The sequence below is a fragment of the Mustela nigripes genome, chromosome 10, assembly GCF_022355385.1.
Source record: "Mustela nigripes isolate SB6536 chromosome 10, MUSNIG.SB6536, whole genome shotgun sequence".
NCBI lineage: Eukaryota > Metazoa > Chordata > Mammalia > Carnivora > Mustelidae > Mustela > Mustela nigripes.
Window position 1 is genome coordinate 40,527,216 of NC_081566.1, and position 13,514 is coordinate 40,540,729.

The following is a 13,514-nucleotide window of genomic DNA, read 5'->3' on the forward strand; positions in this document are numbered from 1 at the left end:
AACCTCTAGAAGGTTTACCTTTCCTCGGGGGTGGGGGTGGCTGGGATAAGGGGGTACATACAGGGAACCATCACATGAAGTCAAGGCCCCACAGTCCAGGTCCTGAGCCCCTGCCTATGTGTCAGGGTGGTCTGATCGGTCCTCCCGTAGGCATCCCCCTGGCTGGAAGCCCGGGAGGCAGAGGCCGCCCTGCCCCTTAACTCAGAAGGACGACGAGGATGTTGGGAAGTTAGTGAAGGCCCGTGCCTGGCCAGAACTTCACATCACAGAGCTCCACATCACTTGCAACACTGACTGTATTGGTAGGGGGTTAGGGAAACAGTGGAACGAGAAATACAAAACCAGGTAGAGAGGCCGGGCATTGCAGGGGCCAGGACACCCTAGAACTCCTCACTTTCATCTTCGCCGTCCATAGACTCTGTTCCCACTTCTTCATAATCCTTCTCTAAGGCGGCCAGGTCCTCCCGGGCCTCTGAGAACTCTCCTTCCTCCATGCCCTCGCCCACGTACCAGTGCACAAAGGCCCGTTTGGCATACATCAGGTCAAACTTGTGGTCGAGGCGGGCCCAGGCCTCGGCGATGGCTGTGGTGTTGCTCAGCATGCACACGGCCCGCTGCACCTTGGCCAGGTCACCCCCGGGCACCACAGTGGGGGGCTGGTAGTTAATGCCAACCTAAGAAGAAATAACAAGGAGGGTAAGCTCCTGGTTCTGGGTTCCCAGGAAGGGTTCTATGGAAGGACTCCCAAAGCCCGGAGAGGGGCTGTCCCCTGGTGTCTGGCATTGCCAGTCTATAAGGAACACAGGGATAAGGGAGCAAGTTTACCACCATTAGGAAACAAACTGATCCAGAATGTGGGACTTTCAAGACACTAAGACCAGTCCCTTCAAAACCACCACCCAGAAAAAGGGTGGCTGCTTTCATTAAAAGAATGAAGAGGGGCGCCTGGGTGGCTCAGTGGGTTAAAGCCTCTGCCTTCGGCTCATGCCATGATCTCGGGGTCCTGGGATCGAGCCCGCATCGGGCTCTCTGCTGGGTGGAGAGCCTGCTTTCCCCTCTCTCTCTGCCTGCCTCTCTGCCTACTTCTGATCTGTCAAGTAAATAAATAAAATCTTAAAAAAAAAAAAAAAAAAAAAAAAAAAAGAATGAAGAGACAAATACTATGCCTGGGCCTAGATTATATCCTGACTTTGGCAAATGGATATGAGAAATACTTGTGGAAATTGGGAAAGTTCAGATATTGACTTAGGTAATTCTTATTTTGGAGGAGTATTAATTTTGTTAGGAACAAAAACAGACCAGTGGGTCAGAAATGCCTGTAAATGAGTGTAAATGGGTCAGCAAAGCAAAAATAAAGGAAGCCTAGGAGAGTCAGATTTTGAATCGAGGCAGCGTACATGCAAATTATACTAATCTCCCCATTTTTCTATAGTTTAGAAAATAGTTTTAAAAATATAAAATCTTGTGAGATCTCCAATTGGATCTAAACCTAACCTACTTTAAAAATTGCTCTATTCAGATATTCAGAATATATACATTTCATATTCCACGTTTAAAAAAAAGAAAGAAAAGAAAAAAAAGAAAGAAAAGTCAACTTCCCCCTTAATTGCCTCTCCAGACAGCAAGCTTACTACTTCCTGAAGGCAGCCTATTCTTTCTCCCAGTAGCTGAAGCTTTCCTAATATGGACTTGGGAGAATTCACCTCCCGCACTTCCTAGCCCCGGTTGCTAGTTTTGAGCTACAGGACAGCTCTTCAGTCCTAGCACATGGCTGTTAGCTTTAACACCGGAGTCCCTGTGTCCCCTCCCGTCATGGTCACATCTGCAACCAACAGCAACACCAGGCAGGGTTTTCTAAATGCCACAGCTGCCACCTTTAATCTTTCTAATCTCACCCTGGAACAAAACCCATAAAACTTGAACTTGCTCAGTACCCTTTGGGAATGTGGAGCGGGAAAAGAAAAGGGCATAAACAAATTCTTCCTCATTACTTCAAAAGGAAGGGGCTGCATTCATAGATCTTCTGACCATGTCTTGCCCATTATCTGAATGGAAGGTCTTTTGAGTTTCCAGAAGCATGCTCTTCCCAGCAGGAGTCGTATTGGGTGGGTACATTCCTGGCACAGGTGAACGATCGATCCCAACCCGACTGGCAAACCCAGGGAGTGCCTATTTGCCAGGCTAAGAGACGTGAAACCTACTTTTCCTTTCATAAAGACAAGATTTGGGGCAGAATAAAAAAGCTGTTATTTGCCCGAATCTCTCCATCCCTAGCGCTTTTTTCGTCCTGCCTGGCGCTCTGTAGCAATCTTCCCTCTCAGCGGGTACACAAGCCACATGCTCACCGCCTCCCCTCTCCCCCACTGCACCCCTCCCGCCCCCGACTTCATTCCCAGCTTGCCTTGAAACCTGTGGGACACCAGTCCACAAACTGGATGGTGCGCTTGGTCTTGATAGCAGCGATGGCGGCGTTTACATCTTTGGGCACCACTTCCCCGCGGTATAGCATGCAGCAGGCCATGTATTTGCCATGGCGAGGGTCACACTTGACCATCTGGTTGGAGGGCTCGAAGCAGGCGTTGGTGATCTCTGCCACTGACAGCTGCTCATGGTACGCTTTCTCGGCCGAGACGATGGGGGCGTAGGTCACCAGGGGGAAATGGATGCGGGGGTAGGGCACCAGGTTGGTCTGGAACTCCGTGAGGTCCACGTTGAGGGCCCCGTCGAAGCGCAGGGAGGCCGTGATGGAGGACACGATCTGGCCAATGAGCCGGTTGAGGTTGGTGTAGGTGGGGCGCTCGATGTCCAGGTTGCGCCGACAGATGTCGTAAATGGCCTCGTTGTCCACCATGAAGGCACAGTCCGAGTGCTCCAGGGTGGTGTGGGTGGTCAGGATGGAGTTGTAGGGCTCCACCACAGCCGTGGACACCTGGGGCGCGGGGTAGATGGCAAATTCCAACTTGGACTTCTTGCCGTAGTCAACAGAAAGCCGCTCCATCAACAGGGAGGTGAAGCCTGAGCCAGTGCCACCCCCAAAGCTGTGGAAGATGAGGAAACCCTGAAGGCCGGTGCACTGATCTGTCTGGGGTAGGAGAGAACAGCGTTAGCAGGCAGGTGACCCACCCCACCCCCTAGTTCCCCAGCCCCTTTCTCCCAACAGAACCCTCTTCTGGGGACGACTGGGTGGCTCAGTTGGTTAAGCAGCTGCCTTCGGCTCAGGTCATGATCCCAGCGTCCTGGGATCGAGTCCCACATCGGGCTCCTTGCTCAGCAGGGAGCCTGCTTCTCCCTCTGCCTCTGCCTGCCATTCTGTCTGCCTGTGCTCGCTCTCCCCCCCCCCTCTCTCTGATAAAAACAAACAAACAAAAAAACCCCCAAAGCTACTGTGACCCAACCACAGCTTTATTTACTTCTGTATTTAGAAAACAAACACAACAAAATCAATAAAATAAACAAAATAAAACGTGTACCACAATTTGTACTACATCTTATTGCTGGTATAATGAACGGTTTGACAAGTGTGTATACCTACCTTACCAAACTAATCAAGATAGAGAAATTTCTGTGACTCCAGAAAGTTCTCTCATGCTCTTTTGTTTCTTCTCAGGAGAGGTGAGAAGAGAACACCTACAGGGGTTTGAAGTTCTAGGGGACAGATGACCTCGAAGGGCGTTGCTGTGTTCATGAAGTGGCAAGTGAGGGGCGGTGGGAGGGGAGAGGTGAGGAGGGTCGGGTGGGATGGAACATTGTTGTCGGACAGCTGGGCCCTCTCAACTCTGCAAGAGAGTGAGAGGTCGGGGGAGGCGGTGGCGGCATCTTGTTGAACATAGAGATCCCTCGCCCCGCACTTGAGCCTGGAACCCAGGGACCTGCGGGTTTAACAAGTACCCGGGCTGACTGCTGATGTAGCTGGAACTTGGACTAGAAGAGCGTCAATTTGGGGGCACCTGGGTGGCTCAGTGGGTTAAAGCCTGTGCCTTCAGCTCAGGTCATGATCCCAGAGTCCTGGGATCGAGCCCCACATTGGGTTCTCTGCTCAGCAGGGAGCCTGCTTCCCCTTCTCTCTCTGCCTGCCTATGATCTCTGTCAAATAAATGGATAAAATCTTAAAACAAACAAACAAAAAAGCACCCTTTATGGAATGTACATTTTTTTTTAGAAGAGCATCAATGTGTACCAGATGCACAGGGAGTAAGGACATAAAAATTCTCCATTTATTTGCGATATATCCATATAGCAAATCACTGTTGTACACCTGAAACTAATGCTATGGCAATTATATCCCAATAAAAATCACTTAAACAAAAAGCAAGCTTTATGCAAACTGAAAACAACAACGAAAATATCCCAAACACCTCACCAAACCAAAAACCAAAACCCAAAAAACAAACCACCCCTCCTCCCCACACCCCCCAGCCCAAAAACCTCTTTAAAAAATCCTAGGACACTTGGGTGACTTGGTTAAGCATCTGCCTTTGGCTCAGGTCATGATCCCAGGGGCCTGGGATAGAGTCCTACATTGGGCTTCTTAGCCAGGAGTCTGCTTCTACCCCTCCCTGCTGTTTGGGATCTCTCGCTCTCTCAAAAAAAAAAATAAATACAATCTTAAAAAAAAAAAGAAAGAAAAAATTTGAAGCCCAAAGGGAACTTTGTTTTTGCAAGCACAGAATCCCATTCCTCAAGTCAATGACTGGCAAGTCCTCCGTCCAAACTAGTGAGCAGAAGTAGGTCTGGACAGTCCCCTCTAGAGGACCAGTGCTGTAGTACCAGCTCCCACTTGGCCTCGCTCCTGGTTTTCAGTGCCTCAGGCAAGGGATGGGATAAACTGGGAAGTGGTTAAAAACTAACCAGTAAGTGAGAGCCTCTCCCAGCTGTAAAGTTCTGCTTAGGAATCTAAGAACAGGCTGAGCGGCCAAAGCAGCTTCTACCTACTCGCTGGGGGCAGAGAGGGATCAAAGCTCAAAGGCGGCTTGGATTGGACGGTTGGACCTGCCAAAGCTAGGAACCAGCCGCGAAGGAGCCGGAGTCCAGAGACTCAGGCAGAACCAGTTATTCCGGCTCCTAACCCTAGATCCACACCCGGGACACGCAGCTCCCCCTAGGGGAAGGCGAGGATAGACAAGCCAAAGGAGCCATCAGGACACCACGCCCCGGCCACAGCCACAGCCACAGATCTGCGGTTTCCCTTTCTTCCACACGTGTCCAGGCTCCCAGGCCAGGAAGGGAGAGTCAGGACACATGGAACTCCTGAAGGTGTCAAGGGCGCTCGGTCTGCTCACCAGTTTTCGGATTCGCTCCAGCACAAGATCGATGATCTCCTTCCCCACAGTGTAGTGGCCTCGGGCATAGTTGTTGGCAGCGTCCTCCTTGCCAGATATCAGCTGCTCAGGGTGGAAGAGCTGCCTATAAATGCCAGTTCTTACCCCATCTTGAGGGGAAGAAAGAGGGCAAAGGTAAGAGAGGCTGGTCTCATCCCCCACGAGGACACAGGTGCCAGGACCTCTGCTGCGTGGACACAGGTGCTAGGATTTACGCTGTTAAGCTAAGCTCCCCTAGGTAAAACTGTAAAAGGGAGCATGAATGGCAAAAGGCCTTCCAGAGACCCCCTTCCAAAGTCTAGTTAGTCCTCCCTGGGCCTGAGAGGGGTAAGTCAGGGGGCCCCTTTAAATAAAATCTTTAAAAATAAAAAAAAAGTCATTGAGATTCCCCTAGACCCCCTCTGATTCCTCACCAAGTAGAAGTGGCTATGAGGGAAGGCGCTGTTATTTATTTGAGAGAGAGTGAGAGAGAGCATGAGAGGGGGGAAGGTCAGAGGGAGAAGCAGACTCCACAGGAAGCTGGGAGCCCGATGTGGGACTCAATCCTGGGACCTTGGGATCATGACCTGAGCTGAAGGCAGTCGTTCAACCAACTGAGCCACCCAGGCGCCCTCAAAGACTTTTGACTGGGACTAGAACACAGACTGATGCAGAAAACCCACTCCACAGTTTAACATCCACAAAACGGTCTTTGGAAAGATGGGGAGATGGAGAAGTGCTTGGGTGGCTCAGTGGGTTAAGTGTCTGACCTTGGTTCAGGTCACAGTCTTAGGGGCCTGGGCTCGAGCCCCTCGTTGGGTTCCCTGTTCAGTGGGGAGCCTGCTTCTCCCTCTCCCCCACACTCTCTTTCAAATATGTTAAATCTGAAAGGAAGGAAGGAAAGGAGAGGGAGAGAGAAAGAAGGAAGGAAAGACACAAGGAAGGAAGGAAGGAAAAGAAAGAAAGATAAGAGAGAAGAGGAAAGAGAAAGAAAGACGGGGAGGCGGTAGGGTAAAGTTTTCAGGAACAGGAAACTGAGGGGATCCAGATGCAGAAAGAAGGAAGCAGAGAACCCCCTGGGAGCCAGCAACAGCCGAGTTCCCACAGGTCCACATCCTATTAAGGGGCCCACCCCTTCCAGTTAAGACTGAGTAAGGGGCCATTAAGAATGTTCTCAATGCCCGATTCCTTAGGCAGCTCAAGAGTCTGTGGGTAGGAAAAAGGAAGTAAGTTTAAAGTTTCTGCTTTTATAACCATTCTTTTCTGCAGCCTTCATTCTGCATCTGACCCCTGACTCAAAAATCTGGCAGTTTCTGGGCAGAGCAGTTTGACTGATAACCCTCTTGGCACAGGAAGCCCTTAGGACCCCTCCTGAAGTCAGAGTCTAGACAAAAGAGCAGACTTTAGAGTTGTTCTTGGCAGGGGGCTGCCTGCATTCCAACAGCTTTTCCCCTAAGCAGAGCTCCCCACTGACTTTGGGGCTGGCGAAAAATACAGGCTGGAGAGGGGAACCTTGCCCACTCACCTATGACAGCAGGCTCCAGGTCCACAAAGACAGCTCGGGGCACATGCTTGCCAGCCCCGGTCTCACTGAAGAAGGTGTTGAAGGAGTCATCACCGCTGCCCAGCGCCTTGTCACTGAGCATGGTGCCATTGGGCTGGATGTCGTGCTCCAAGCAGTAGAGCTCCCAGCAGGCATTGCCCATCTGCACGCCCGCCTGGCCCACATGGATGGAGATACACTCACGCTGTTGGGGGAAGCAGAGAGATGATGTGGTGTGAATGGAGAAGGGAAGCAAGTTCCCTCCCTGGAGCCTGAGGCCTGACAGTGAGTTACATGGTCCAAAACCCAAAAGCCTGGGTTCCCTTTCCAGACTTTCCCACACTTTAAGCCAAACGACCTCATTTTCTTTCCATTTCCTTAGGGCTCAAGAACGAAGGTGGCTAAAAAGCCTAGGTCTTCAGGGGCAGGAACTAAAGAAAGCCGATACCAAGCCACCAAGTCCCAATGCCTAGTGCCCTGTGTGCTGGGCGGGGCGGGGACAGGAAAGCTCAGAGTCCTGCACACCAAGATGGGGCCTCCAGCACTGGACCCCTAGGAGAAGGGGTCTCCCATGGTGGGGACTCTGTGCCCCTTCTGAAGGGGCAGAAGATGAAGTTCATGTCTTTGGGTTAACAGAGGCAGGGGCTCTGGAGTTAGAGCTAGTCTGAAAACACAACCTCCCCTTTTTTGGGGGGTGGGGGATAGGCCCTGACTCTGGACACTTGTCCCTGCCCACCGCAGTACACAGTCAACCTAGGTAAGTGCTGCTGGATGGTCATGATGGAGCCAGAAGACTCGCCCTGCCCTTTCAGCTCTCCTGAGGTAACTCCTACAAGGGACAGACTCTTTTCTATTCTGGTCCTTCACCCCCAGCCCACAGTCTAGAGTGTGAAAGGGCTTGCATATGTCCCAGAGGCGGAAGAGGTCTTCTAAGACAACTGGCAAAAGTTTAGCGATTTCAGGAGCTATCCTTCAAGACAGCCTCCAAGCCTCTACAGGGCCTCAGGACACAGGCGGGGTCTAAAGATTCCTGGGAGGCCCTGACGCCTGACACACCCCTAGCTCTTCGGTTTAACGGAGGAATTCACGGGCTTAGGCAACTAGGAGAGAAGTAAAGATATTCCTCCTGAGACGGCAGGAGGAGCTCACGGTCATGCCTGACCAGGGAGGGGTCAAGGTCGTGCACCTCAGACTTCTGGCTGGAATCTGGCCGCGGGAGACAAAGGCATTCAGACGAACAGTGCAGAACTGGAGAAACCTGCCGGAGTTGGCCGAGCGGCCCGGGTCCGGCCTCCAGCGCGGGAGTGTGACTTCACAGGGAGGCGGGGACTGCAGCTGGGGGCGGGCGCCCCTTTGTCCCGGACTGCCGCGGGACAAAACTGGGGCGGGTCCACGCTCCCGACTCCGAAGCGCGCTGCCCAGCCCTGCCGGGGTTGGGGGCCCCCAGGCTGCGCGCAGCGCGGGACAGACCTCACCACGCTGGCGCCCCGCCGGCCCCGCGCCCTTCCCTCCCCTCTGCAGCCCGAGCGCGCAAAACTTCTCCAGCTCGCGTCCGCCCCTCCCCGCCTCTCCCGGGCAAGGAGCTCAGAAGACCAGCGCTCGGACGCGGCGGGCGTCCCCGGCCTTCCGCACAGCCCCCCACGCCGTGGTCGCCGTGACCACCCCAAACCCCCAACACACCCCGGACTGCCCGACCTCCCCTCCTTCCCGCGCAACTGGCCCTTTACCCGGGACCCTCGGGCGCCCCCAGCACGCTCTTTCCCGCGCAGCACCCCCCTCCCCGTGGACTCCGCCAGTGCCCCCAGCTCCCTCTCACCATGGCTGTTCTGACAAGTGATGCTTGCGGAGGGTCGTTGGCTGCAGACGCGTTACGGGTCTCCAGCAACACTAGGAATCCCGGAGCAGTCCGGCTAGCTGGGGCTTATATATCCCCGCCCAGCCGCCAGCCATGCCTCCTGGCGGGGCTCCCGCCCCCTCCGCGCCTCTCATTGGGCCGAGTTCCCAGCGAGGCCCGCCCCCCTCTCCGTTATTGGGCGGGCGCTTATGAAATATCCCCGCCCTAGCAGGTCATTGGGCAGTTTGTAAAGCCAAAGGGAGGGAAAGCCTTGGGGATCCGAGTCCTCCCGGACCGATCGACCCTCGTCCCCTCTTTTGGAGCGTGTGCTGGATCTGAGAGGTTGGCGCTTTGGAGAAACGCATTTGTTTCTTTGTTGTCTTAAGTCATTTTACGGGTAACGCGGCGGACCTAGTTCGAAAAGTGCATAAACCTTGGACGGTGGCGCAGACTGGAGCTCAGCAACCGCTAGAGAAGGAAAGATGCTGTGATGAGAACCAGGTGCTGAGAGCTCAAAAGGCAGCAAGGGTGGGGGAGGGTTGGACAGGCAGGTATGGGAGAGAGCATTCCAGGCGCAGGTAATTGCAATTTACCTCCCTTTCACTGCGGCAAGCGCTTCAGATCAGGTGACTCCGATTGCGAGAGAGCAGGGGGTCCAAGCTGGGTAAAGCACATTGAAGAGGACTTGTAGGGTGAACATGGATGCTACTTTGAAGAGTTTGCACATAATTCCACTGGCTGTGGAGCACCTTTGAGGGCCAGTGATTAGAAGAGTGATGTGATAAGCAGTATTTCAGGCAGTCATAGATGTTACTTCTGTATTTTTTTTTTCTCCTGGTGGTGATTTCATATATTTCCATGCGAAAGGGCATACACACATTTTCCTTCAGTTGTTTCTTAGCTGTCTGAGATGGGGTCTTCTAAATACCTAAGTGAAACAAATTAGCCCATTTCCTAGCTTGGGAGGGTTAATTGGCATTTGGTTTAATCAAATATCTGGACACCCCACAAAGATTACCTTAATATTTGTTCAGCACATTCCAGAGGAGTCTGAAGCATCTGTCACCTCCTGTTCTCACTTCCCGCTGGCAAGGCGACTGCACCCAGATTATGCCAGTCAGTCCTGGAGATTTGAATTGTTGCTTTAGGAAAATCTGCAGCTGCAATGACTTTCTGTTGATACAACTCATGAAGATTTAAAGTTACTGTGTCACTCACCAGTGTGACATCAGATCAGCTGCCCCCTGGATTCCTCCACCTGTTTCTCTATAAGACTCCAGACATATTGTTCAAAAGTGTTCTGACATGTTTTTGAGACTAAATGTTTGTCTAGGTGGCTTGGTGATTTAAATTCAGGGTGCAAAGGTTAACTTCAAACTCTGAAGTGTGTTCTTTGATCCCAACCCTTGTATTTTATGAGGCTGCTCGCTTTAAAGTGGTTATCTCTGGTCAAGGGATAAGGTGAGAGAGTGTGGTTGAACATTCAAAGAGGTAATTTGAAAACCCTTGGATATACAAAGCTAAGTCATAGTTATTCATTGTCTGTCACTGGCCCAAGCAAAACAACTCAAATGTTACATCTTACTGAATGTGGGCATATCAGTGATTAAAATGAAGCGATCTGGCCATAAACTCAAAAAGCATAAACTCCACACCATCATCTCTTCCTTGCCTGGTCCTATTAGATATTCATTCTACCAGCTTTGTAGCATCTGCTGGTTCAAAATGTCCTTCCGTTTCATTATTGAATACAGTGAGTGGGCTTTACCCCCAAATAAAACTATATTTGCAACAGTAATCCTGTGTTATTTGTGGAAATGACACAAACCAACCTCTCTTGACAATGTGCTTCTTTATAGAACACAGATTAAAATCAGTTCTCTCATAAGGTGTTTGGATTTATTTTTGTCATCTAGATGACTGCAAAGCTTAGATTTTTTTTTTTTTTAAGATCTTATTTTACTTATTTGACACAGAGAGAGAGAGATCACAAGCAGAGAGGCAGGCAGAGAGAGAGAGAGGGGAAACAGGCTCCCCGCTGAGCAGAGAGCCTGATGTGGGGCTTGATCCTAGGACTCTGGGATCATGACCCAAGCTGAAGGCAGAGGCTTAACCCACTGAGCAACCCACGTGCCCCCAAAGTTTAGATTCTTTTTCTAACTTTCATCTTTTTCTCTATATTACTCCGCTGATCTCAAGCTTAGTGCCATTGCAGACATGCCATTTTTACACAGTTCTTCAGGAATTTAAGATATACTGAAGTTCAGAGGGAAAGGTCATGGTTACCTCTAAGTTTCAAACAATCTAAAGATTCCTGATAAGTCTGCATCCTTTCCTGATAGGTACTTCCTTCCTGTCCTGCCTTGCCACAAAGAATAAAATAACACTGAATTGAAAGGAAACCCACAGTCCTGTCTGGGTGAGGGAGGGACAAAGAAGATGGAGAGGCTTTGTGGGAACAAGAATATCCTGTTCAGGGCGCCTGGGTGGCTCAGTGGGTTAAGCCTCTGCCTTCGGCTCGGGTCATGATCTCCGGATCCTGGGATCCAGTCCCACATTGGGCTCTCTGCTCAGCAGGGAGCCTGCGCCCCCCCCCCCCTGCCTGCTTCTCTGCCTACTTGTGATCTCTGTCAAATAAATTAATAAGATCTAGGGACGCCTGGGTGGCTCAGTTGGTTAAGCGGCTGCCTTCAGCTCAGGTCATGATTCCAGCATCCTGGGATCGAGTCCCGCATCGGGCTCCTTGCTCAGCGGGAGCCTGCTTCTCCATCTGCCTCTGCCTGCCACTCTGTCGGCCTGTGCTCACTCTGACAAATAAATAAAATTTAAAAAAAAATTAATAAAATCTTAAAAAAAAAAAAAGAATATCCTGTTCATCCGCTGGTGAAGAATCAAGGTAGATAGGAAGACACCAGGGCCATAGCTGACCATTCATTTTTTTTTTTTAAAGATTTTATTTATTTATTTGTCATAGAGAGAGAAGCGAGAGCAAGCACAGGCAGACAGAGTGGCAGGCAGAGGCAGAGGGAGAAGGAGAAGCAGGCTCCCTGCCAAGCAAGGAGCCAGATGTGGGACTCGATCCCAGGACGCTGGGATCATGACCTGAGCCGAAGGCAGCCGCTTAACCAACTGAGCCACCCAGGCGTCCCCATTTTTTCTTTTTTTAAAGATTTTATTTATTTGACAGAGAGAAATCACAAGTAGGCAGAGAGGCAGGCAGAGAGAGGGGAAGGGAAGCAGGCCCCCTGCTGAGCAGAGAGCCCATGTGGGACTGGATCCCAGGACCCCGAGATCATGACCCGAGCCGAAGGCAGCGGCTCAACCCACTGAGCCACCCAAGTGCTTTTTAAAGATTTTATTTATTTATTTGACAGAGAGAAATCACAAGTAGATGGAGAGGCAGGCAGAGAGAGGGAGCCCGATGTGGGACTCGATCTCAGGACTCTGAGATCATGACCTGAGCCGAAGGCAGCGGCTTAACCCACTGAGCCACCCAGGCGCCCAGACCTATTCATTCTTGAGTCAGTGCCAACATTGTAGAGGTAGTACCTGCTTTTCAAATGACTGAGTTACCTAACAACTGATGGCCACTCTAGCAAAGTTGCCGAAGTTGGGTGTGTCTGTGAGCTCGCTTTTTCCCCTATTGTCTTATCTTGAAATTCACCTACCCTGGGACTGGGGCAACTGCTCCCTAGGATGGAACCTCCTTTCCACCCAGTCCCTATTTCACATCTCATAGCAGAACCCATTTAGGACAAAGTAGAGAAGGATTGTATAAACCCACCAGGAGTTGGTCATTCTTCCCTTACTTCCTTAGGACTGTAAGTGTCCCTAGCCCACATTTAATCCCCTTATCAGTTCCCAAAGGTCATGGTTCATCCTGGCCCTATATCTGAAATAGGATGTCTGGGGTCACCAGGTCTGGATTTTGAAGGGACCCTGCTCTAATTGTTGCAGACAACTTGTCCCTGATGTGCAAAAATTAGAACCACTGATTGTAACACCGTGCTTTGGGTACACAGAGTTTTGTGTCACTGGCTACTAATTACTCATCATGGATAACATTGTTTCTATACAAGGCTAAGTGAGTTCTAAGTTTCAATAGATTTGAAGCGAACTGGGTGGATACTTCTCTTGACCTTAAATTCTGACATTTAGACACATTTTGACATATTCCAGGAATTTAATTCTCTGAACACAAGAACACCTTGGTCACAATGGAAAGATTGACAATACTGAAGTTAACACCTTTATTTTCTTACCCTGTGAAGCCTTAGATGTGGTCATGACCACATAGATGCACTCTGTGCATGATTCTGTACCACAAGTTTTCATTGTCTTTATCAAAAAGCATTGGGAAGGGGCGCCTGGGTGGCTCAGTGGGTTAAGCCGCTGCCTTCGGCTCAGGTCATGATCTCAGGGTCCTGGGATCGAGTCCCGTATCGGGCTCTCTGCTCAGCAGGGAGCCTGCTTCCCTCTCTCTCTCTCTGCCTGCCTCTCGGTCTACTTGTAATCTCTCTCTGTCAAATAAATAAATAAAATCTAAAAAAAAAAAAAAAATTTAAAAAAAAAAAAAAGCATTGGGAAAACAACAACAGTGCTGTATCTGACCTCTAACCCACTATTATTCACTGCATCATAAATATAATTCATTGTAGGGATGGCTGGGTGGCTCAGTCTGTTAACATCTGCCTTCAACTCAGGTCATGATCCCGGAGTCCTGGGGCTGAGCTCCACACCAGGGCTCTGTGCTCAGCGGGGAGTCTGCTTCTCCCTCTCCCTCTGCTCCTTCTCTCTTGCTCTCTCTCTTAAATAAATAAAAATTTTAAAAAACAAAACC

General features: G+C 50.6%; 1 protein-coding gene across 1 annotated transcript; it reads right to left on the reverse strand.

Annotated features, from left to right (window-relative positions):
- Positions 1-278: 278 nt before the first annotated feature.
- LOC132025617 (tubulin alpha-8 chain) lies at positions 279-8,744 on the reverse strand. The gene is made up of 5 exons (XM_059413124.1): positions 8,657-8,744; positions 6,823-7,045; positions 5,280-5,428; positions 2,402-3,082; positions 279-674 (listed from the first exon to the last, which is right to left on the reverse strand). The coding sequence occupies exons 1-5, from the start codon at positions 8,657-8,659 to the stop codon at positions 381-383; spliced, it is 1,350 nt and encodes a 449-aa protein (XP_059269107.1). The 5' UTR covers positions 8,660-8,744; the 3' UTR covers positions 279-380.
- Between the last annotated feature and the right edge of the window lie 4,770 nt (positions 8,745-13,514).